Source organism: Cucumis sativus, chromosome 4 (genome assembly GCF_000004075.3).
Source record: "Cucumis sativus cultivar 9930 chromosome 4, Cucumber_9930_V3, whole genome shotgun sequence".
Taxonomy (NCBI): domain Eukaryota; kingdom Viridiplantae; phylum Streptophyta; class Magnoliopsida; order Cucurbitales; family Cucurbitaceae; genus Cucumis; species Cucumis sativus.
Window position 1 is genome coordinate 5,455,274 of NC_026658.2, and position 21,891 is coordinate 5,477,164.

General features: G+C 31.2%; 1 protein-coding gene and 1 long non-coding RNA gene across 4 annotated transcripts; one reads left to right on the plus strand and one right to left on the minus strand.

Annotated features, from left to right (window-relative positions):
• Positions 1–133: 133 nt before the first annotated feature.
• LOC101215345 (E3 ubiquitin-protein ligase DA2L) lies at positions 134–9,486 on the minus strand. 3 transcript variants are annotated; one of them, XM_011654972.2, is made up of 10 exons: positions 9,069–9,486; positions 8,404–8,482; positions 7,808–8,248; positions 7,467–7,518; positions 7,346–7,391; positions 7,159–7,240; positions 6,901–7,045; positions 6,694–6,802; positions 3,397–3,472; positions 134–1,251 (listed from the first exon to the last, which is right to left on the minus strand). In XM_011654972.2, exons 3-10 carry the CDS (start codon positions 7,997–7,999, stop codon positions 622–624), a joined length of 1,332 nt encoding a protein of 443 aa, XP_011653274.1. In that variant the 5' UTR covers positions 8,000–8,248; positions 8,404–8,482; positions 9,069–9,486; the 3' UTR covers positions 134–621. The 3 variants fall into 3 exon arrangements, with proteins under 3 accessions (XP_011653274.1, XP_004137251.1, XP_011653275.1); XM_004137203.3 differs by having other exon boundaries at positions 3,397–3,463; positions 9,069–9,484; XM_011654973.2 differs by lacking the exon at positions 9,069–9,486 and adding an exon at positions 8,720–9,056.
• A 3,414-nt stretch (positions 9,487–12,900) lies between these two features.
• Positions 12,901–14,579, plus strand: LOC116403276. The gene is made up of 2 exons (XR_004215952.1): positions 12,901–14,238; positions 14,318–14,579. It is a non-coding gene; the product is annotated as an uncharacterized LOC116403276 (long non-coding RNA).
• The last annotated feature ends 7,312 nt before the right edge of the window (positions 14,580–21,891 follow it).

The following is a 21,891-nucleotide window of genomic DNA, read 5'->3' on the forward strand; positions in this document are numbered from 1 at the left end:
TCTTTTCTTTAAAAATAATACTTTAACTACGATATTCTTAATTTTATTTTCTTTAATAATAATACTTTTTAAACTACGATACCAATTCATTTAGCATTTTGATACTAATTCATTATCATTTTGAAAGTAAAAATAGTGGGAGTATAAACATATTATTTTTTTAAAGAAAGTTGAATAAGGAACATTGGAGGGAGAAATACTTTACATATAGACCATACATTACAGGTACAGGGTGCCCTAGAAAATACTATAAATTTCCTTCCACAAGCTGAAACAAGATTTCACAATCATTTCTTAATCAAAAAAAGAAAAAAAAAAAGAAAAAAGAGAGACACATATTGGCAACCATGAACTTGAATGAACCACCAAGTTTTTAATTCACTAAAAGAATTTGTATTCCATTTTTTTCCCCTTCATTTTTTTTTTCACCCGAGGGGCTGGGGGAGGAGGAGTTGCGCTACCTTCAACTTTTGAATAAACAAGCATCGTGCCACTCCTTTCTCTGCTTTCCCCTTTGTCTGAATTCCCTAGCTAGCCAGTTCCGCTTCGACAACCATTGCTCTGCCAGCCATATTCATGTTGATTACAGTCGAATCTTCCAGTTTAGATATGATCACAATATCACTCCTGCCAGGAATGCCCTGGTCCGGTAGACACTTCTCGAGCCTCTGCTAGAGAAACGGCCATGGCCAGCATCATCTGCTCTTCAAAATTTTGAGGAATGATGGGTATTGTTGCTTGGTTTCCACCATCCATTGCATTCACTGTGGGTAGAGCACATTCAGTACTGTTATCTTCGTTCAAGTCTGATGTTGGGTAGCTTGTCCCAGCTTCAGCTTCTTCTGATTGATGGTCGAGATTCCACTCTCCATCATTTCTTGTTAAGATCATCCTACAGTCTGGTACTGTGTCGACTGTCGAAACTTGTGCAGGTGCATAGTTTTCTGCACTGATGGAGCCTTGGGTGGGTGGATAGTTTTCTACATTGGTGTTCATCCTGTTGTAGAATTCCGTGGCTCCAGGAAGCATGGTGAAAACAGGTGAATCTCCATTTGTGCAAGTGGATGATGGTCCCCTGCCAATCTGCTGCTGTTCTGCAAGAGCAGCTATGGCACAAGCAAGACCTCCAGATGGGGATGATGATGTTCCAGCCAACGGAATGGTGGCTGGAGAGACATATCTACCTTCTGTGGCATATTGATCAGAAGAAGCAGCCTCAGCATAAACGGGATCTTTATTCCTTCCTTTCTCCTGAAGATTACAAATTTTATACAATTTAATTAAGTAACCATGAACAAAACCATACTACAGCTATTCAAATGTGAAAGAGCTAGGAGGCAAACCATCAAAGCATAAATAATCAATACTTTCTTTTTCTTTTTCTTTACTAGATTCATAAACATTTTTACATATTTTCAAGCTACAAACTCCCACTATTTGTCTTCCGTACAAATGAAGCTTGAAGTCCTACACTCAATACACAATGTACATAAATTTAATAGTAGCTATTCTATTATTAAGTCAACCATAATAATTAAGCCAACGGATAGAAGGGCCATTGTAAACTTAGGTGAAGTTGGAGTTGGAAGTTCAAATCATCATGGCTCCTACAAAGAAAGTAAAATGTTCTACATGAGGCACTGAAGAAGATGGTCTAAAATTTGAAATAATACTTGGTTCACTAATTTGGTTCTCCTTGGGCTGCCATCTTGCAGCCAAATGCCAAGATTATTCCAATTACACACAGCAAGAACTTCAGAGTATGCAGCATGCGGTGATGACCAAGCTAATGCCCACGCGTTCATTCAAGGAGGGCTCGACTCATGAATATGTTGGAACACTTTTCTTTCTCAGCAAGAAGACATCAAAGACTGAAGTCAGAAGGCTGTCGCTATCTTCTTCAACCAAATCTACCTCACAGCAACTGAAAGAATCTTTTGAAAGATATCCCATTCATGATAAGTTGCTCCATTCGGTTTTAACTTTGGCAGAACTGGTACGGATGGTAGTAGCCAGCACAAACATCCAAAGTTTTTTATATGAATTGCTACACTAACACAACTGCTCTAGGATTCTCTTCCTCATTTGAACGTGATGGAACCTGCTCTGCAGCTCCCAGTCTGCCCAAGTTCTCTCATGTTCAGGGGTGTGTCTGAGTTAAGTGCAAGTAACCTCAAAGGAAAATTGAAACCTTTTTGCACAGTGCCACAAGATCAATCTGTTGGAAGATACAGCTCGACAGAAATACAAGAGTTTTCCTTCTCAACACACTTGTAGGAAATAGGAATGGTGGGAGGTTTGGGGTATTGTAGTTATAGTTATAGTTATATAATAGCATCTTTATTAAGATCTTACTCAAAGGAATTGTGTGATAAGAAATGAAATATATACATATATATATATATATATACTATATTCTTAATTCACCAATTCAACCCAAAAGTTGAAGTGTGTGGGTCTAGGCAAATTTAATATAATATCTAACACTATCTCTCGCTTTTGGAGAGAAAAACCCAACAAGTGGAAATGAATATTAATTGGGGAAAAAATCACATTGCAAGGGCTTGAACCCAATATCTCTCTAGACCACCTGTTCTGATACCACCTTAAATCACCAATTATACCCAAAAGCTTAGCTGTTAGGTGGAAGGTTTAGCAGTTCACATTATTGGAGAAAGTTGCATATATGTTTTCCACAAGAGTCCTAAGGAGAAGAAAGAATCCATTGACCTAAGGAAAGTGAGGATGGGGAATCCTCTTTGAATTTTGAGGTTGGGGAAGCTTGATGTACTTTTCCGTGATTGTGGACCATTCAATAACAGAAAAGCCCTACACAGTAATTGGAACGCAATTCCCTCAGGCTACTAAAACCAACAACAAATTTCACTAGAGAAGCTTACCAAAATTGTGAGGTTCCATCGATTATATAATAGATGTCAAAGTTCATTGAGACATCAATGTGGAGTTAATATCCTCGTTGATAACAAATCATCCTAATTTTTCAAGTAAGAAATCAAGCTTTCATTCAGCATAATGGAAAGAATACAAGGAAGCAAAATCAAAATCAAAATGCAGTCAAAAAACTTTAATACACAGAAAGCAAACTAGAGATGACAATTACAAAACGAGGTTTTAATAGTTAGAAAATATTGAGGATAGTGACACAATGACACATACACGGTACACCTAAAGATAGTTATGAATTCTCTGGTTACAATCTTCCATCAGGGGAGCAAATAAAAACCTTTTTTTTTTAAAATCTTCATAAACAACTTCTTCAATCGAACTAATAGGTCTCTAATGCCATAAAAGACACTGGGGAAGAGAATTCCACCAACGGTATAAGAGGGGAAAAATCAATAGAATAGTTTTACAATTTATCAGTGAGCTATTTACCTGAATTGAGAGCCAGATTGCTTCCATGACCATTATGTCCTCAAGATCCAGATCAAATTCATCATCCCTGAAATTTCTAAATGGAAGTTCATTAGCTTCCAGCCAGAAAAACCAACCATCTCATAAAGTAGGGCCACAGCATATAAATATAATTCTGTAGAGAGTCACTTTTCTGTGGGCTTGATTTTTTGCATGCAGTTGTATTCTTTCATTTCTTTCTCAATAAAAGTTGCTTTTATCAATATGTAGATATTTATATAGTTCTGGCTATACACATCACAACCTACCATCATCAGAAGACCATAGATCACATTTATGTCAAAATAATCAAAATTGGGGTTTAAAAGGTACGAATTGTACTCCCATCTCCCGTCCCCCTTATCGTCCCCAAAGGACATGTCTTCCAAAGGCCTTGATAGAAATTTTTCTATAACAAAATAATAAATAAAACTTCCAGAACCTATGCTTTCTAATTAAAAAAAGAGGCTTGTATTAACTTTAAGAATATAAGTCTAGTTGTTTTAAAAACCCTTGAATTTTTTTTGGGACTAGAACCTCCAAAATGAAGAGTGGCAAAGAAAATCCAAATGTTTTTCTGTCACCTAGCATGGTAAGTGAAGTACAATGAAGAATCCTAATATTTCACTAAATTTTAGTTGACTCTAGGCTTATATTATTTTTCCAGTAAAAAAAATCTTTAACTGATAATGTCCTTCACATCAAACAATTAAACTTAAGAGAATCATAGTTGATCTGACATGCTTTCTCCATTTTGAAAAAGACTGGGTTTTTTCATTTAATATAAGGAAACTACTTGAACAGCCAGCAACCCTATGGATGGTTTGGGATTTTTTTTCTACGCACCCAACCCCTCTCTCGCCTCCCCAAACAGAGTGGAAGAGTGTCCAGAAATTATTGGTGGAAATTATAAGAAATACAGAAGGACAAAGATCCCTAAAGAGCCAAGGGAAAGATAACAAAAAAACTGATAAAAATAAAATTGTAAAAACATCCAGAAAACTAAACCAATAACACGGAAGTCTAGCTCCTAACCCTCACACTTCTTCCCAATTTCTAGATTTATCTTTAAAATTGTCTCTTTCCAAATCCATTACAATAATGTTTGCACTGCATTGGCTCTAGGACTTTGGCTTTTCCTTCAAACCTGTGACTGCAAGGTAAACCTTGAATTTGCCTAGGGAAGCTCCAGCACGTTCCAAAAAAATGCCAAGAGATTGATTTTAAAGATTCATCCAACATTTCTCAGTGCAGGGGCACTGGATACATGTGAACCTGTCACCTGTTTCCTTCGCACGAAATGCTACCACTAAGAAACAAATAGGAAATATTTCCTCGAAGTATTTAGACTTATACTACTGTCCACTCGATTCGCTTGAATGAGCTTAACACTGTTGGAACATTTAAATTTCAAACAGCTTTCATAAGACTAATGCAAGACAATATGCCTAGCTGTCAACTGCTAGAACATAGACTTTGCTGAGATGTTGAGATGTTGAGAATCCACATTGAAAGACCAGGAGGAATCGCAATCCTTATCGAGATTTTTTCTTTTTTCTTTTTAATAAGAACAATAACGAACAAATGAAAGAAACACTCCTTATAAGATAGATGGACTAATTTGAGATAGAACCACATACTATCAAATAAACTTCCACTGATATTCAGCTAGAATTCTCAAGACCACATCTTCTAGAGTCACTTAGTTTGGTAACTTTGGTTTGGGTAGTTCCCACTCAAAAGCCTCTTGATCCGTTAAAGTTCTCCCATCGGGTAGTTCCTATACTTTCTGCACTATTCTGGAGCTGCTAAGCCATCATTTATTCAGAAAAACATCTGTGGAGATTGCTTTCTAATCCAGGAGTCCTCTAAAATGAAATCTTGTTACTGTAGCCAGTCTCAAAAGAAGAAACCCACTCAACTGCCAACTTCTTTACTAAGAAATTTTATGAAACCCCAGTAGTTTCTTCCACCAATGAGCCTACACTTATCCATGACCACCAAATAGACTGCTCTAACATATATATTTTCCCAACGCATCTCTTCTCTCCTTACTGAGAAAATTATCAAAGTCAATTGGAGAGCAACAGCGTGCTTCCAAAGCTTACAAGACCACGACCATTATTAGAATTCAAGAAATGATACTCCAATTAACAAGATGGCAATTACCTTCTCTCCCAAGCCAACACCCATACCCGATCTCCAGTTCTTCTCTCCACCCTAGACGGGCAGTCTTCGATGGATTTGAAACGGAAAAAAAAATAAAGTGAACAGACTAGATCATATGGATCCCAATAATCAGTATTGAGTTCTACTAGCATAGATTTAGCCATGTTAGTACTCAAGCTGAAAAGCCTTCCTAAAAAATCAAGGAATATCATTTGATTCTGTAGTTACTCCCCATGATCCAAACTAAACATTCAGATCATCTGCAAATGCAAGTGGTTGGAATGGTATCATCCTTCCTTACCCACTCAAAAGTCCCCTGTTATTGGCACAAAGCTAGAGAAAAGGAAATAATCTCTTCTATCTCCTCAACGTCATAAAAGACCTTCCTCCAGATGAAACTAGCTCACGTATGACATTGGATGTTAATGATTACTTCTCTCCAATCCTGGTCCTTGGCCAACCTTTCAAGGTATAGGCCAAAGCCAAAGCTTTATGGAAAATCTCTGTTATCAATATTTGGGGAGGTTGGAAACAAAAATAAGCTTTAATGTGAGATTTGGTGAGAATAAGGATATGCTAGGTATCACTCTTATTTCCAGTATGACCATTTTGAGCAGCTACCTCTAAATATATATGAAATTATCTGTTCTTAATTTATTTTTTTTTAAATCCAGTATCCTTGTTAGAAAGAGAGAATTTTTATATCAATCTGAATAACTTATTCCCTATCCAAAAAGAATGCAAGGAAATAAAGCAACGAGTACTAGTAACAATTTCTGGGAGAGCAATGTTTGGTAGAAGATCATTTGAAGAATTTGAGTACTTAAATTGAACCATGGAGATCATTTAATGACTGTTAGAATTCTGTGTGTGTGTGTGTGACAGAGAGAGATTATTTGTTGGCAGAAGCGTTTTTCAAGCAAAGCAAATTGACATGTGCTTGTGTATGCAAAATTGATGTTGAAGAACAAAAGACTTCAATTTAAGTCTGATCGTTCAACTAATTGTTGAAAAAAAATTCTATTTGCAGCACAAGTATCAATGAAATACATTAATGGCAAACCTATACATTAATTGAGAGAAACATAATCAGAATAGAGCGAAAAGCACCTGTTGCTTCTAATAGGAATAGGAGGTGGCGGTGGTCTGATTTGGGTCATACAAGGATCTTGCAAGCTAACTATTTCCTCATCTTCAGCAGGAGATTGAGAAGACGGAACTGCCAAAATGAAATGCATAAAATGATGATAAATATTTCTCAGAAGTCAAAAAAAAAAATTCACAAATACAAAACGCCTGAATGATGTAAAACCCAACCAGCTGCAGGGCTGTCTTCACCATTCTCCACGGTAGTATCAGCATTAGAGGTACTTAATTCATGTCTTTTCTGCATTCTTTCCTCATCATCCTGAAGTTCCTGCTGCCGTATTCTAATCTTTGCTTCTATAACACGCTGTTCTTCCTGGAAAATTCAATAAATGTCGTTTAATCATAGGTTTCCATTGGGATAAAAGCTTTAGATATCCCTTAGTTCCAATAAATAACAATACCAAACATGACATTATCGAGTCTTACAATTTGCTCCAAGCTCTTCTCTTCTTTTGATTTCACACCTCTATACTCCACAGCATAATTTGAGGTTTTGCAATAAGGACATCTCCTCAAGTTAAGATATACAAGCATGCCAGTGGTGAATAGCTTTAAAGTAAACAAAAAAGACATAATATAAACATGGAGGTATGACATGCATGGTGAAGGATACTGTGTAGGCCGAGTAGAATTTGGAACTTTCATCTGTAGAAAACACTCTGGAAAAAGAAAGGAACTTTATCAGACATTGAAATTCACATCATAAATCATTGGTGAAATCTATCCCACTTTACCTGTACAAATGCTTTTCATGCAACACCTTGATCGATTGAGGCTTGGATAATACTGAAAGGGAGGAGGAAAAAAAAGAAAAAGAGTTACAACCTCCAAAAATACAGATGAACTATAACATCTCAATTTGTCGCATAAAAAATTTGGTAGATGAACGATATTTAACAAAGGAACTCAGAACATAAGAAATGGTGAAATAAAAAAAAATGTTTAAATTCAAGTAACCGTTCCAAGAGAGAGAGAGAGAGCGAGTTGTTAAACTGTAGCTTTGTAGTAATACGTTAATCCACCAGAGCCAAACAGGGAAAAAACGAATGAGACAAAGCGAAGGGTGATGACAAACCAGAAAGCATATGGGGCATTCTTCAAGATCAGAGGCAGATTCTTCATCTCCAGGATAACATGGAGCAAGCTTTGATTCAAGTATGAGTTTCCTAAGCTTCTTATGATCCACTTCTTTATGGTTATAAAGACCCTGAGGCCTTGTGTACTTCTCATCAACAATTTGTCTCCTCCTTCCAAGCTTATTACCCATGTAATTAGAATTTTGTTGAATTCAATTATTGTTCAAGTTCTTGAGCTGAACTAAGCTGACAGAAGCATCAGCAAAAACTTTCTAACGATTGCTTTTATTAACAAGGAACCGCATGAGTTATACTAGTTCCTTGTTTCTACATGTAATAACTTGAAGCTATAAACTATCCTCATGCTACATTACACTGGCCATCAGATACTTTTTTGTGTCAATACGTGATATCCGTGGCAAATTGAAATCTTCACAATCCTGCATAACGTGAAAGCAAAACAAAAACAAAATCTGAGAGCCAGATTCTTACTTATTATTATTATTGAAGAAGAAGAATGAAAAACTTGTAATCCAATTATCCAAATTTATCCCTAAGGTTATAAGGTTGGAGAATTATGGTCAGAGCTCTGTACCTGTTTTAGCATAGTACAATCAGTTGAAGAACCATAGACATTTTCCAGGCTTGAAAGCTCAACCGAAAAAAATCCAGCCCTAAGAAAGAGAGAGAAAATAAGCTTCAGCACATAATAAAGAAAAAGAACAAAAATCCAAGCAAATTCACAATGTTCAGAACCCTAATTTTTCTTCCCTACAAGTAATATCCAACAACAATCACCAGAAAGAAAGAAACAAAAGGAACATACTGCACAAAACCATTGAGAGAAAGAAATTCAATAATAAGCAATGCCACGAAGGTCGAAGATCGAAATAAAAAAATGTGGGACGAACCCTAAATCCTTCGGGCAGAAGCATTGTGAGTTAAAACCCACCACAATTTTTAGAGGCAGAACCAATTCCGATCAAAAGAGAAAGATATGCAAGAAAAACAACCCGAGGCAGTTCAGTACACACAGACTTCCATACAAATTATAAAAAAAGAAACAAGTAGTTGCAGAATAGCAACAAAAGAAGATAGACCCAAGTGCAGAAACAAGAACAGAATTCGAAAAGAAAGGAGACGGAAGTAAGAAAAGAAGAAATGAAGAGGTATTGAGTGGTTGTTGAGGCAGAGAAAAAGAAGAATAAAAGACAAGAAAGAAGAAGAAGATGAAGAAGAGGGAATTGGAATGGAACCCACCTGGGAATTGGAGAAGGAGAGTAAAGAAGACAAAATGCGGAGTAGAGATAGAGAGAATGAGACAGAAAGATTTGGTTTGCTACCAAGAAGAGGAACACGATCAGAAGGTTCTTCTCTGAGAGCGCGCGCGAGAGAGAGAGAAAGAGAAAGAGAAGAAGAAGGAGAAAGACCAAATGGGTATTCTTCCCTCTTAATAAGCTTTCGCTTTTGCAAATTCTAACAAGAAAGAGAAGCAAAAAATGGGAGGAATTGGATAAAATTAAGTACAAAAAAGAAAAGAAAAGAGAAAAAAAAAGGTTTGATTTATTTAAGATATGATGTTCAAAATAAGAGGGAAAATATTAATATTGATGGAAAAATTGGAGAGAATTGGATGAGGATTGAGGATTGAGGATTGAACGAAGCAAAGAAGGGGTGGGGGGCGGTGGAGTGAGGAAGCAAGAAAAGAATAATCTGTATATTGATTCACCATCCCATCATACATACATAGTACATACATAGATACATATATAATCTATTACATCTATCATGTATCATCAACATCATCATGATCGTATAAAGCCGAAAGTGGAGGTGAGTCATCTAACCCGACCGCCCTTCTTTCTCCCTCCCCTTCACGCGCATCTCTTTCCCCCTCAAATCACCCATTACGGTTGACTTAATAATTGAGAGGGTGTTGTACACGCCATAAACCAGACCAAGATCTTGTACCCTAAACCCTTCTAATCTCTTCACCACAATTCTCACATTTTCTGACTCCTCTCCCTTCTTCTTAATTACTTCCAATTTCTCTCCAACTCCCTTCAACCATTCATATACCCAAATCATATCACCTCATCATTCATTATATCCCCTTTTTCTCTTTTTCTTTACTTTTCTTTATGCATATGGGACTATTCACTTTTTTTATCAATTATATATTTTTCACTTCCCTCCATTATGCTTATTATTATTCTTATTAATTTACATCTCCTCTTTTTTTTTTTCCATAAATATATATTTGAAACCAAGTCTCTCTCAAAATAACTCACCACAAATTTCGTATCAAATCACTAAAAAACAAGTTTTGAAATGATATTAAAAATAACAAAATTAATTTTAATAATTTTAGTCACTCTCAATCTTTTACACATTTCTTTCTCTTAGAAATAACGTAACATTGTTTAAAGAGTTTTTTTAATACTAATAACCCTTTTCAAAGTGAGTTCAACCATCCAAAAACAACCAAACATTTGATAGTACTTTCAAACAAAAATTGTATTTATATTTATTATTTTCATTATTGTTATTTTATGTTTGTTTCTTCTTCAAAATATGATGTACGTGAAATAAGCGATATATGTTTGGTTCACCTACTTTAATAATCAAAATTTTAGGTACTTTGTGTGCTTAATTCTAATGCATATATAGACCTAATCATATTAATGTTGGTTTTATATGTTCTTATAACCCATTATTTTAAAACTAATCTTGTTTGTATTCAAAATTGATGAGACTGGTGTTAGTTTTTTTCTAGGTGTACTATGGTTTAATTTAAAGGGTAAATTCATTTGAAGTCATATATAATTCAACCGTACATATATTATATGTTTATATTTGGCTTTTGTGTTTTAATTAACTAATCAGGTCGGTCCCTAATTTCATACCAAATCTTTTTTTTTAAATGATCTCTTAATACTTCTATATGTATAATAGTAAACGTGTATGTGTGTTATTAGGAGATTTAATTAATTTTCTTTATAAATATTATTTTTTTTTTGAAAATATTGATTAGAAAATGAATATTATTATATGCTTGAAATTGAAATTATATGAGTGAGAAATTTGTGATTTGTCAACTTCACTTTTATGCTATATGTAATACAATAAGAAATCAAAAGAAAAAGTAATTGGAAGTAAACTTTCAAACCTATAATTAGTTACTACTCATGTTTTCTTTTTCCTTTCTAAATAAACTTTATTTTCTATATAAAAAAAAACACACACAAAAGCAATTTTTATAATCATGTAGATTGTTTTTTTTTTTTTTTTAATATGAAAGACTATTTTTCAAAATGGTATTTATTTTTCCTTTTTTTAGAGAATGACATTTCAATTAATTTGTAAGATTATATATGTGTTCGTATTTTTACGATCTCATCATATTATAATATAGTGACATATATTTATTGATCTTTGTTTCTAGTTAATTTAAAAACAAGAGATTAGTGTAATTATTTAAAATTATTATGTAGCAAAAGAAAAGAAAAGAAAAGAAAGGAAAAGAAAAGTGTGTGTCATATGTTGTTTTAATTTGTGACATATTCTTTTCTTCCTTTATTTAAATCCTTAACTTTGATTGATCAAAATATGATTGGGTTAAAGTTCCACAAAACTCAAGCAAGGAATAAAATAAATCACTTTTTTATTGCAATTTTCAAACACTCAAATAAGTGGGAGAGGAGAAAGAAATTCCTTTTTGTTAATTAGGGTTTTGTGCCTCCACTTTTTGAGTTAACACTTACGAAAGCCTAGTAATTATTAATGTAATATTTCACATTTAAATATTGTATTCTCATTCTCATTAATTTTCAATATTACTAACAAAAGGGTATTTAGTTAGTTATACAATAACCCACATTATTAAATACAAACTAATATCATATACACTCATTTAACTCCTACAACCTTATATGTTCCTAAACAAATCAAGTTGGACCTCAATATTTTCACCTCTTTCATAAAAATATTGATGATCTATGATAAAGATTAACACAAAACGTTTTGGACACTTTTTCTTAAAAAAAAAAAAAAAGTATTGATGAAAATTTCGTTAGAACACATAGATGAAAAAAAGGTCCTACTCAATTATTGGTTACGTAGTTGAATATTATTTGAATAAATTAAATGATGTTCAAATTTAAAAAAGAGGTATTCTCAATTGTTTGTTAGGAGATTTGACAAGTAACCTAATATTTTGTACAATTTCGATTTTCAACTTGTATTTATTGAGGCCGTTGGCAATGTTTTAGGATTTCTTTTAAAAAATTAATTAAACGTGTTTTCTCCCATCTTTTTAATTTTTACAATATACTTGTTGTTTTTATTGATTAAATATTCGAATTCTTAATTAACTAAATTTTAAAAATAAACAACTAAGTTTTTCAAAACATTTTCTACACTACCTTTACTAAATATGTCAAATTTATACAATTCTCTCAACTTTTTTTTCTTCAAAAATAACATAATTATGATTATTTTACACAGTAGTCTTTCTTACCCAATTTATTTTTTCAACCCTTTTATTGTTTAATTTATTTAAAAAAGTATATAGGATACTATTAATATTAAAATACACATGTTAATGGAAAGTTTTTCGTAATTACAAAACTTTATCTATTACTTTAGTTAACAATTATAGATATAGTTTGAGGAATCCTAAGAACAAATAATACATAAAGTTTTGTTAATGCCTATACGTACATTTAGAGAACTTTATCAAAATATATCCTTATAACGATGCACAATATATCATAGGTATATTTTGAACTTTTTAAAAATAAACTAGAGTATATTTCATAAGTGAATGGACAAGGCAATTAATTTCTACAAATATTTCATCTTACATACCCAACAACATATGTGATATGTATGTTTATAGTTTTAGTAAAATTTGTAAACACACTAAAAAATAATAGGGGCAACCAGAGATGAATAGCAAATTATTAACTTTGGTTTGGAAAAATAGCAAAATAAATAGAAAATGATAGTAATGGCAAAATAAAAATATATATTAAATACGAAAAATATAAATACTTTGAATAACCAAACGAAAATTAAAAATCCTCTCAAATACATTGTAATCAAACTGATCAATACCAAGGCAATCAATTAATGACCTACCAAAAATCAAATAAACCTAATTAACTCCTCCAATATTATCTCCCAAACCCTTGTTTTCAAGCTTGAACCAAAACAAAGAAATCTCCATTGAAGATAAAGAACAGATTTATATTGGCCGTCGTTGTTGTTGGTCGTACGTTGCTTGCCAGAACATTCGTCAAGGAAACAAAACGAAAACCCACAGTCATTCGTTCATTGCTTGCTGGAACGGTCGTCAAAAAAATAGCCTATGCATCGTCCGTCTATAGAAGCAGTCGTCGCTTCAACCCAGAGTTCGTCGTTCCTCCATCAAAGCAGTCGTTGCTGGATCTACAAAATAGCCCGACGTTCGTTCATTGGTTGGAATCGTTCGTTTGTCGTCTACAAAACAACTGTCCACTATTCATTCTGCCGTTCACCGTTTAGTTCGAGATTGATAAAGATAAGGTTTACAAACTATTAATTTTCCTTTATAAAGCAATGCCTCCAATTTTTGATAAATTTGATATTAGAGATATATTGCTAGAAAGTATCGTTGGTTCTTATACGTTAGAGAAATAATGTTAAGAGCAATCAGATAAATAGCAAGTTATTAAATTTAGTTTTACAAAACTAAAAGAACATCTAACAAGTAGATTTTTCATTTTTTTTAGGAGTCATCAAAAACACAAAATATTAGACCTTTACCAAGGTTATTTATATTAATAAATATAAAGAAGGATTAGAGATATGAAAGAAAAGGTAACTGAAAGAAGAACAAAGGCCGGTGAAACATTGAGAGCTGCGGAATTAGTGGTGGAAAAAAACAAGCAAACAAAAACCCAATAAATCTTGCAAGTGAGGAAAAGATGTGTGTTTTTATTTTCTATGTACAAAGATTTTGAAAACAAAAATGCTAACAATATTTGCACAATAGAAAATACAAAACACAATGGGTGGATCATCGGTAGCAAAACGTGATACCAATAGAAATACAAAAAAGAGAGCGAGATTAAGTTAGAAAAGAAGTCATTGATCCCAAAGAAAACAAAGACCAAATGCGCTCATGGTAATACAACTTTATATATCTTCAAATTCTATTTAACTTACTAACTAAATGTGCAAGTTGCAAAAAGGACAGTAGGAAAAAAGAAAAAAGCAATTAAAGGATGTAAAGAAAGAAAAAGGTTGAGGAGGAAGAAGAAACAATTGAAGATGATGAGGAGCAAACAAAGAAAACAATGAAGGTGAAACTTCAAGATCAATCAGTTAAGAGGCATTAGTGTCGGATGAGGGAACCAAGAAGAAGAAAACTGGCAAGGGAAAGAAGGTAACAGTCCACAACAAAAAATGAAAAATAACTTTTTTTATTTCATAACTGCATAGTTACTAATATTTCTAAATTATAGGTATCAAGTGTGAATAACAAAGGACAAGAAGTCAACAAAGCAAAAAGGAAAAACATCAATAATACAACAAAAAAAGGGATGCATCCTTATTACAATCCACAATATTTGAGATTTGTTTTAGTACATCATTTACTTTTGGCCAATATGTAGTTAAGAAAGTACATAGTATTCGGTAATTGTGATTGCGAAACCTAGATATTTAACTTATAATTGAACCCCAGTTAATTATTACTCCAATGACAACAAATTTTATTGGAATGCATTATTGGTCTTTTGCCCTTCTTCAATTGTCAAAGTTTTTCTTCGGTCGTAAATCTCCCATATACCAACGATTCACTAATGACGTCGGGAATAATGATTCACCGTCCCGACGCCATTCATGCACGTAATATATTATTTAAATGTTATGCCACCCTGACACCGTCTTAGAGCACGTCGGCAATGGTACACTCCCGTTCCCGACGCCATACAAACAATATCAGAAAAAAGGTAATACATTGTGTAATTCTTTCATTTTCCCCGACACCAATTTGTGCCACATTGGAAATAAAGGTACCATTCCCAACGTCTTCGTCTATGCGTTGGAGACAATCAAACAATTAAATCATATATTTTACTTTCTACGACGCTACATTTGTGGACGTCGGGAGTGGAGAAGCCACTCCCGACGTCACTCATTAATGCGTTAGGGATAAGCAAATATATATTTAATTGTTTAAACGTCACCAACGTCAGCGTTGGATGCATCGAAGAAGGTTTGCCTTCGCCCGATGTTCGAACAACAATGTCGGAAAAGATGAAGGCTACCGATGTAGACTTTTCAACGTCGTTGGTATGCCCATTTCCCGATATTTCTTCCTCCAACATCTTTTGATACATCGAAAGATTCTCGATTTCTTATACTGTCTGATTGATAGCAATAAGGAAGATAAGCTACTAACAGCCATAGTACAAAATATACGTCAAAATAAAGTGAATATAATAAAACGGTTTTAACAAAATAAAAAAACAACCGAATATTTACTTTTTTTAAAAAAATTTATCAATGAAATATTTTGATAATTATGAAAAATAAATAAACAATAAAACAAGTAAAACACATTAAATCTTCGATTTGCTCAAACAAATTTTTTAGGTACATGAAAAAATGTTTTGGTAAACAAAAAACCTAAATGTTTTTATATTTTGGAAAAAAAATCTATATTTTGTAACGTGGAAAAAACAAAATTTATACTTTCTTTATGTTTTTCAAAAAGAAATATTTTGAAGTAGGTTAATCAAATATTTTGGATCAAATCAAATGTAAATTATTTTTTATTAATAAATAAATATATTTAGAGATTAGCAAATTAAAATCATTTCCTATATCAAACTAAATGTTTGTTATAATCAAATAAAATAGCAACTTCAAAATTTAAATTTATACATTTTTCTCAAGTTATTTATTAAAAGTTTTCTCTCAGGTTTTTTTGAAAATTAATTAATGTTGACGTTCCTGACAATAGAAAATATGGGAAAAGTTATATATGGAATAAAATAGAAAGTATGCAAAAAGTTATATATCAAACTACATTAAAGTCAAAACTAGTATATATTGAAAATATTAAGAATGTGATCATATACATGTGATTTGCCACAAAACTAATTAGCCAAAAGTTAAGGATCCTTTCCAAATCTGCCATTTCTTTCAGTTCTCCTAAATATTACTTGCTGGAAATTGAGTATATCATTAGGTTGACCCAAACCTAAAATGAAGGTGGAAGGCATTGTCTAGGGTCTAAGGCATAAGCTGCAGCCTAACCTTAAATTATCCATGCCTTGTCCTGGCTCTTTAGATCAAAGTTTGGCTTCAGCTTCCACTCACCTATTCTATTAGTCCATTCAATATTAATAATTTATTTATTTCAAAAATGTATACACACATAATTTAGATGTTTTTAATAAAATGGTATTGTGTTTTATTTTATTATTTTATTACTTTTTCGATAAAATCATTGATAGTATAAGTTTGATGCAATTGCTTAGAATCCATTTGGTAATCTTTCCGTTTTCCGTTTCTTGTTTTTTGTTTTCTTGTTCCGTGTTTGTTCTTTTTTTAGAAGAAGAAACATCAATGTGTTTGATAACTCTTTCTACTTCTTGTTTCTTGAAAAAGAAACGGAAACATAAAATGTGTTTGATAACTTTTTTTTTGTTTCATGATTTTCTTTTAGATTTATTTTTTTATTTTATTCAATGATCAATTAAAAATTACACCACTTACTTTATCAAACCTAGATAGGAAGATTTTCTAGTAATCTTATGAAGATCAAGATGAAGATTGAGATATGAAGGACAGAGCTAGCAATGAGGAGGACGAAAACTCATGATGAAGAGGAGGAGTGAAATCCACAGTGAAGAGGAAGACAAAGACCCACAGCGAAAAACAGATCTGGCGAAAACCCACATATTCGACAAAAACCTAAAGCAAAAACCATGATTCGACGAAGAGGAAGATGTCATGTAAAGGAAGACGATGAGAGGCGAGGAGGAAGATGGCGAAAAAGATGAGAGGAAGAGGAAGACGATGGAGATAATAGAAAAAAAAAAAAAAAAAGGAAACCACGTGGAGAGTGTTATTTGGTAAGAAGATGGAAATAAGAGTAAGAAAAAAGAATCGCTTGAAAAAATGGAAAAAGACAATGAAATAGAAAAATAATTGAGAAAAATGAAAAGAAAACCAATAAAAATAATTGAAAAAAAGAAAAAAGAACCAATAAAAATGATTAAGAAAAAGGAAAAGAACCCCATAAAAATAATTGGCAAAAAGGAAAAAAGACTAATAAAAACAATTGAGAAACGTAACAAAAGAAACTACGTTTTTTGGTTCTCAACAATTCGTTATAAAATGGAGAACGTTTCTACTTTTTCCAAGAACGAGAAACAGAAAACGTTACCAAATACATCTGTTACTTAAAAAGATGAAAACAAAAACAAAAAACAGGAAACGAAAACGTTACCAAACGAACCTTTAGTTGTCTTAAAACAATGGATCAGTTTTTAATATTGGAAGAATGATTTATATTGAGGAATAAAAATTGATATATCAAAATATATTTAAAATAGAATTTTTAAAAACACTATTTTGACCAATAGCAGAATATCCAATTCATTTACAAATATTGGGAAGTAACATTTGTGTTTAACCATTATATATATATATATATATATATATATATATATAGCATTTGGGGTTGGCAAAGTGTAAAGTGAAATCATTTGTCTAATTAAACATATATGTCGCGACGTGATCGCTACGCGGAGCGGCCGACCTCCCCGTTTATTTTATTTTAATAAATAGTTTTGGAGTCGCCACCAACATATTAGGGTGTGATTGGTCACCCAAAAAAAAGAAAAAAAAAATGGTCTGCGTACATTCAGAGATTTAGATTTAAGTTCGGAAGTCAGTTGTGTGTAGGGAAGGTGTTAGCACCCTACAACACCCAAAAAAATGGTTACCCAATTTTATCTTTTAAATTAAATTATAGAGGTTCACAAAACAAAGTTTTTATTTAGGTTTTGTTTAAATGTCCCATGCTTATCAATTCATATCGAAGAAAGTAAAACCTAAGCATGAATTGATGATTATGGGTGGCATAGGAGCCATTAGAAAAATTAAGTTTATTTTTGTTTTAAAAGATTTTTATTCACCTTAAGAATATTAAGATACCAAAACTTGATATTTTAATCTCTATCATAGGTGTTTAATGAAAAATTTCATATATCTAGAATTAATAAATTCATAGAAAATACTACTACTCAGTCTCATTTAAAATATGAAATGTGTTAATTTAAAAAAAACAATCTATTAATTAAATTTCAAACGGAAAAATTTCATGTATTTATGGATTTTAAATTATAAAATCCATAAAAAAACAATACTTTTTCTCCAATTTACATTATTATATTTAAATAAAAAAAAGAATAATAACAAAGGCAAAACATTATGAAATTTGAAAAATACTTAGAAGTAATATGCTGAGATAAAATAAATACATTGATAATATATGCAAAATGTAACAGATATTAATGTAGGATGCAAGATAATTAATTAATACAACACATGCAACATAATTAATTAAATCAAAATGATGCAAAATAATTGATTAATGCAGGATGCAAAATAATTGATTAATGCATAATCAAACGAGGGCCAAATGGATATCAAATAATAATTAACAGTTGAATGCCAAAGTAGGTTTGGCCCAATATGCAAATAAATAATCACACCAAAATGAATATCAAATAATTATAGCCACATATGCATACTGATTAATTAATACATCATGCAAATAATTAGAATGAGGGAGTGAAAATGTCACATACAAGTTGCTAATTAATTAATAGGCCAAATGAAAAATGGTTGTTGCCAAATATTAATTATATCATGCATAATTATTAACATGGATAATATATGGATAACAGTAATTATTAACGGAGTATGCCATATGGATAAAGTAATTAACAAAGACTGTAAAATGGATGCCAATGAAGAATGAGTATTACCAAATATTAATTATGCATAATTATTAAAACATGTTATATGGACATAAGTAATTAACTGTAAAATGGGTGCCAATAAAGAATGAGTATTACTAAATACAGAAGGCTAATTGATTAATTATGCATAATTATTAAGGCATGCCATATGGATATAAGTAATTAACTGTAAAATGGGTGTCAATGAAGAATGAGTATCCAAATACAAATATATGATGCTAATTAATTAAAAAGAAATTAACACAGGATGGTGCCTAGTAATAAAAGAAAATTAACACAGAATGGATGCCCAATAATAAAAGAAAATTAACACATAACAGAATGCTCAATATTTAAAAATTAACACAGAATGGATATACAGAATGAATACCCAACAATTAAAAAGAAATTAAGCTCAATATTTAAAAATTAACACACATGGATACACAGAATGGATACCCAACAATTAAAAAGAAATTAACACAGAACAGAATGTTCAATATTTAAAAATAAAAAATAAAAAATTTAATATAGAATGGAATGTAGAATGCTCAGTATTAAGAAAGATACAAATAATAAAATTAACATGTTAAATGATGGTAAAATGATGAACATGATAGTTCATAATTAAAAGCAGTATATCAAACAAGAAAAAAAAAATCATTAAACAAGAATAAGAAATAAAAGAGGAAAAAGAAAAAAAAACTTACCGGCAGGTCTGCCCTTCAATGCCAAAGGTTATTCCTTTTGATCTTCTTTCACTCTTCACCTCTTTCTAAATCCTCCAATAATAAAAAAAAGATCCTCCCCCTTTTGAATCTTCCTCTTCCCTTTTTATAGGGAAATGTCTCCTTTTTTTAGATAGAAGTGAAGTAGGTTTAGATAGTGAAATGGAGTATAGAGAAATGTGGAAGAGTGGGAGAACGTGAGAGATTGGGGAAGAAGGTGGAAGAGTAGGAGAACGTGAGAGATTGGGGAAGAAGGTGGAAGAGTGGGAGAACGTGAGAGATTGGGAGAAAGTGTGAGGGTTGTGACTCAATAAAACAGGGGATGGTTGAGAAAAATAGGGAGAAGAAAAAAAAAATCTTTACTTTTAAATTTAATTTTAAATATGTTTTTATTTTTGTTTTGTTTTAAAACATAAATTTAAAAATTAAGATTTAAATTTAAATTCAAATTCAAATTCTTTTAAAAAAAATAATAAATTAATTAATGAAAAAAATAAAAAGGCAGGACAAAATACGGTATCTACAATATATTTTGAATATTAATTTCTAAGAAACAAACTATATTCAGAAATATTAAATTGGGTTAACATATGTATATATATATATATATATTTATTTAAAATATTAAAAACAAAACCACCTAAATCAATTCTACTACTCATTAGTTGCATCTCTAATATTTTGGTTCCATGCCTGAAAAATGAGAGACTATTTGAATAATAAAACCTACACATATAAACATATTATTACCTTTTGTTTTTCAAAGAAATTTTCAACTACAGTTTAATTATCACATCAGCACAATCATAAAACGACTTTTGATGGAAATGAAACTATTTTTCTAATAAGGAATCTTGAAAAGTACTATAACAATTATTTTTAGTCTTGATTAAAAAAATAACATGCTGATTTCGTAAAGATTAAAGATAAATTCAAAAGATAATTATTCAATCTTTAATTCTATTATTATTGGACAACAAACAACATGAAAAATTAAATTAAAATGACAAAACATAAAAGTAAACAAACTCTACATATGAAAAGCAAACCATGAAGCTTAATTAATTAATTGATCGAGGATTTTATCTCCACTTTCTAAAAAAGATTATCTAATTATTATTATTAAACCAAAGTCCCTTTGAATAAATATGAATTTTGAAATGTTCTTCAATATTTTATTTTTCTTTTATTATAATTTCCTCGATAAAACCGCAATCAAACCAATCATTTTGGCTTTGGTCAGCTAATTTGATTTATTTTATCTTCATCAAATTAAAACCTTAATAAGATAGAAGGGAAAAAATATAATAAATCATCTCTACTTTTGATTTTTAGCCAAAAAATAAAATAAAACTTATATTATACAAGTATATATAAGCTCTAACACATGTATCTTAATATTTGAAATATAATTAATCTTAAAAAATCTAGAAGATTGAGAATGTATATAATACAATGTTTAATTTGGAAAAGAAAGAAAGAAAATCCTTGAAGAGGAAGGCAATTGGAAGACATTGATTTGATGAGTTGACAAATTCAAAAAGTCATGAGGAAGTTTCTATATAAACCTAAGGTTAAATATTGTGCCTTTCAAACCAAATTATTAAAAAGTCCATATGTTAGTACGTATTTTCAGCATCACTTATTTCAAACACAATTATATTTGTTGATTTTTTTTTGGAGAAGAAAAGGGTCTAAAATGTTCAAAAGTTTCAATGGCCTTTGTCAAAAGTGAATGGTGGCAAAATAGGGTAGCTATTAATGTTAAACCCCACAAATTGTTTTTAAATCATTTTTAGAATTATTCATCAGAAAATAATTAATTATATTTTTTGATATTACAGTTTAAATCTTATAATAACAATTATTATTATTATCATAATTATCTCTTTCAAATTTTGTTCATATCGAAATACATAAACTAGATGGAAAATGAGAAAATTGAAAGAAAAATACTACCATAGAAAACAAAAGGACATTTTCGAAAATAGCAAAGATATTAAAACTCTTTTTTTAAAATATAACAAAAATTTATCGTCTCTAGTCATTGTAAGTCTTTTTTTTCTTTTTCTTACGTTATTTTATTTTATTTTTATTCCTAACAATTCACTGTAAAATAATCATGTATATGGATTTTTTCTTAAAAAGAATAAAATATGTCATTTATGTTAATTTTATTAATAGCTTTTATTCTTTTTCGAAACAATACTATTTATTCATTATAAATTAGGATATTTTTTTAAATAATAATAATAACAACAATAAATATAATATAGGGATTAAAGACATCAATAAAATGGTCCTCGCACCTACAATTATTAAACCATT

Bases quoted from the DNA above. Each gene is read 5' to 3' on its own strand.
- LOC101215345 (XM_011654972.2), bottom strand. From the start codon at position 7,999: ATGGGTAATAAGCTTGGAAGGAGGAGACAAATTGTTGATGAGAAGTAC. The intron at 7,519-7,807 runs GTTTGTCATCAC...CCTCCCTTTCAG, and splicing joins AATGCCCCATATGCTTTCTG to TATTATCCAAGCCTCAATCG. The intron at 3,473-6,693 runs GTGCTTTTCGCT...ACTTCCATTTAG, and splicing joins ATTCCTATTAGAAGCAACAG to AAATTTCAGGGATGATGAAT.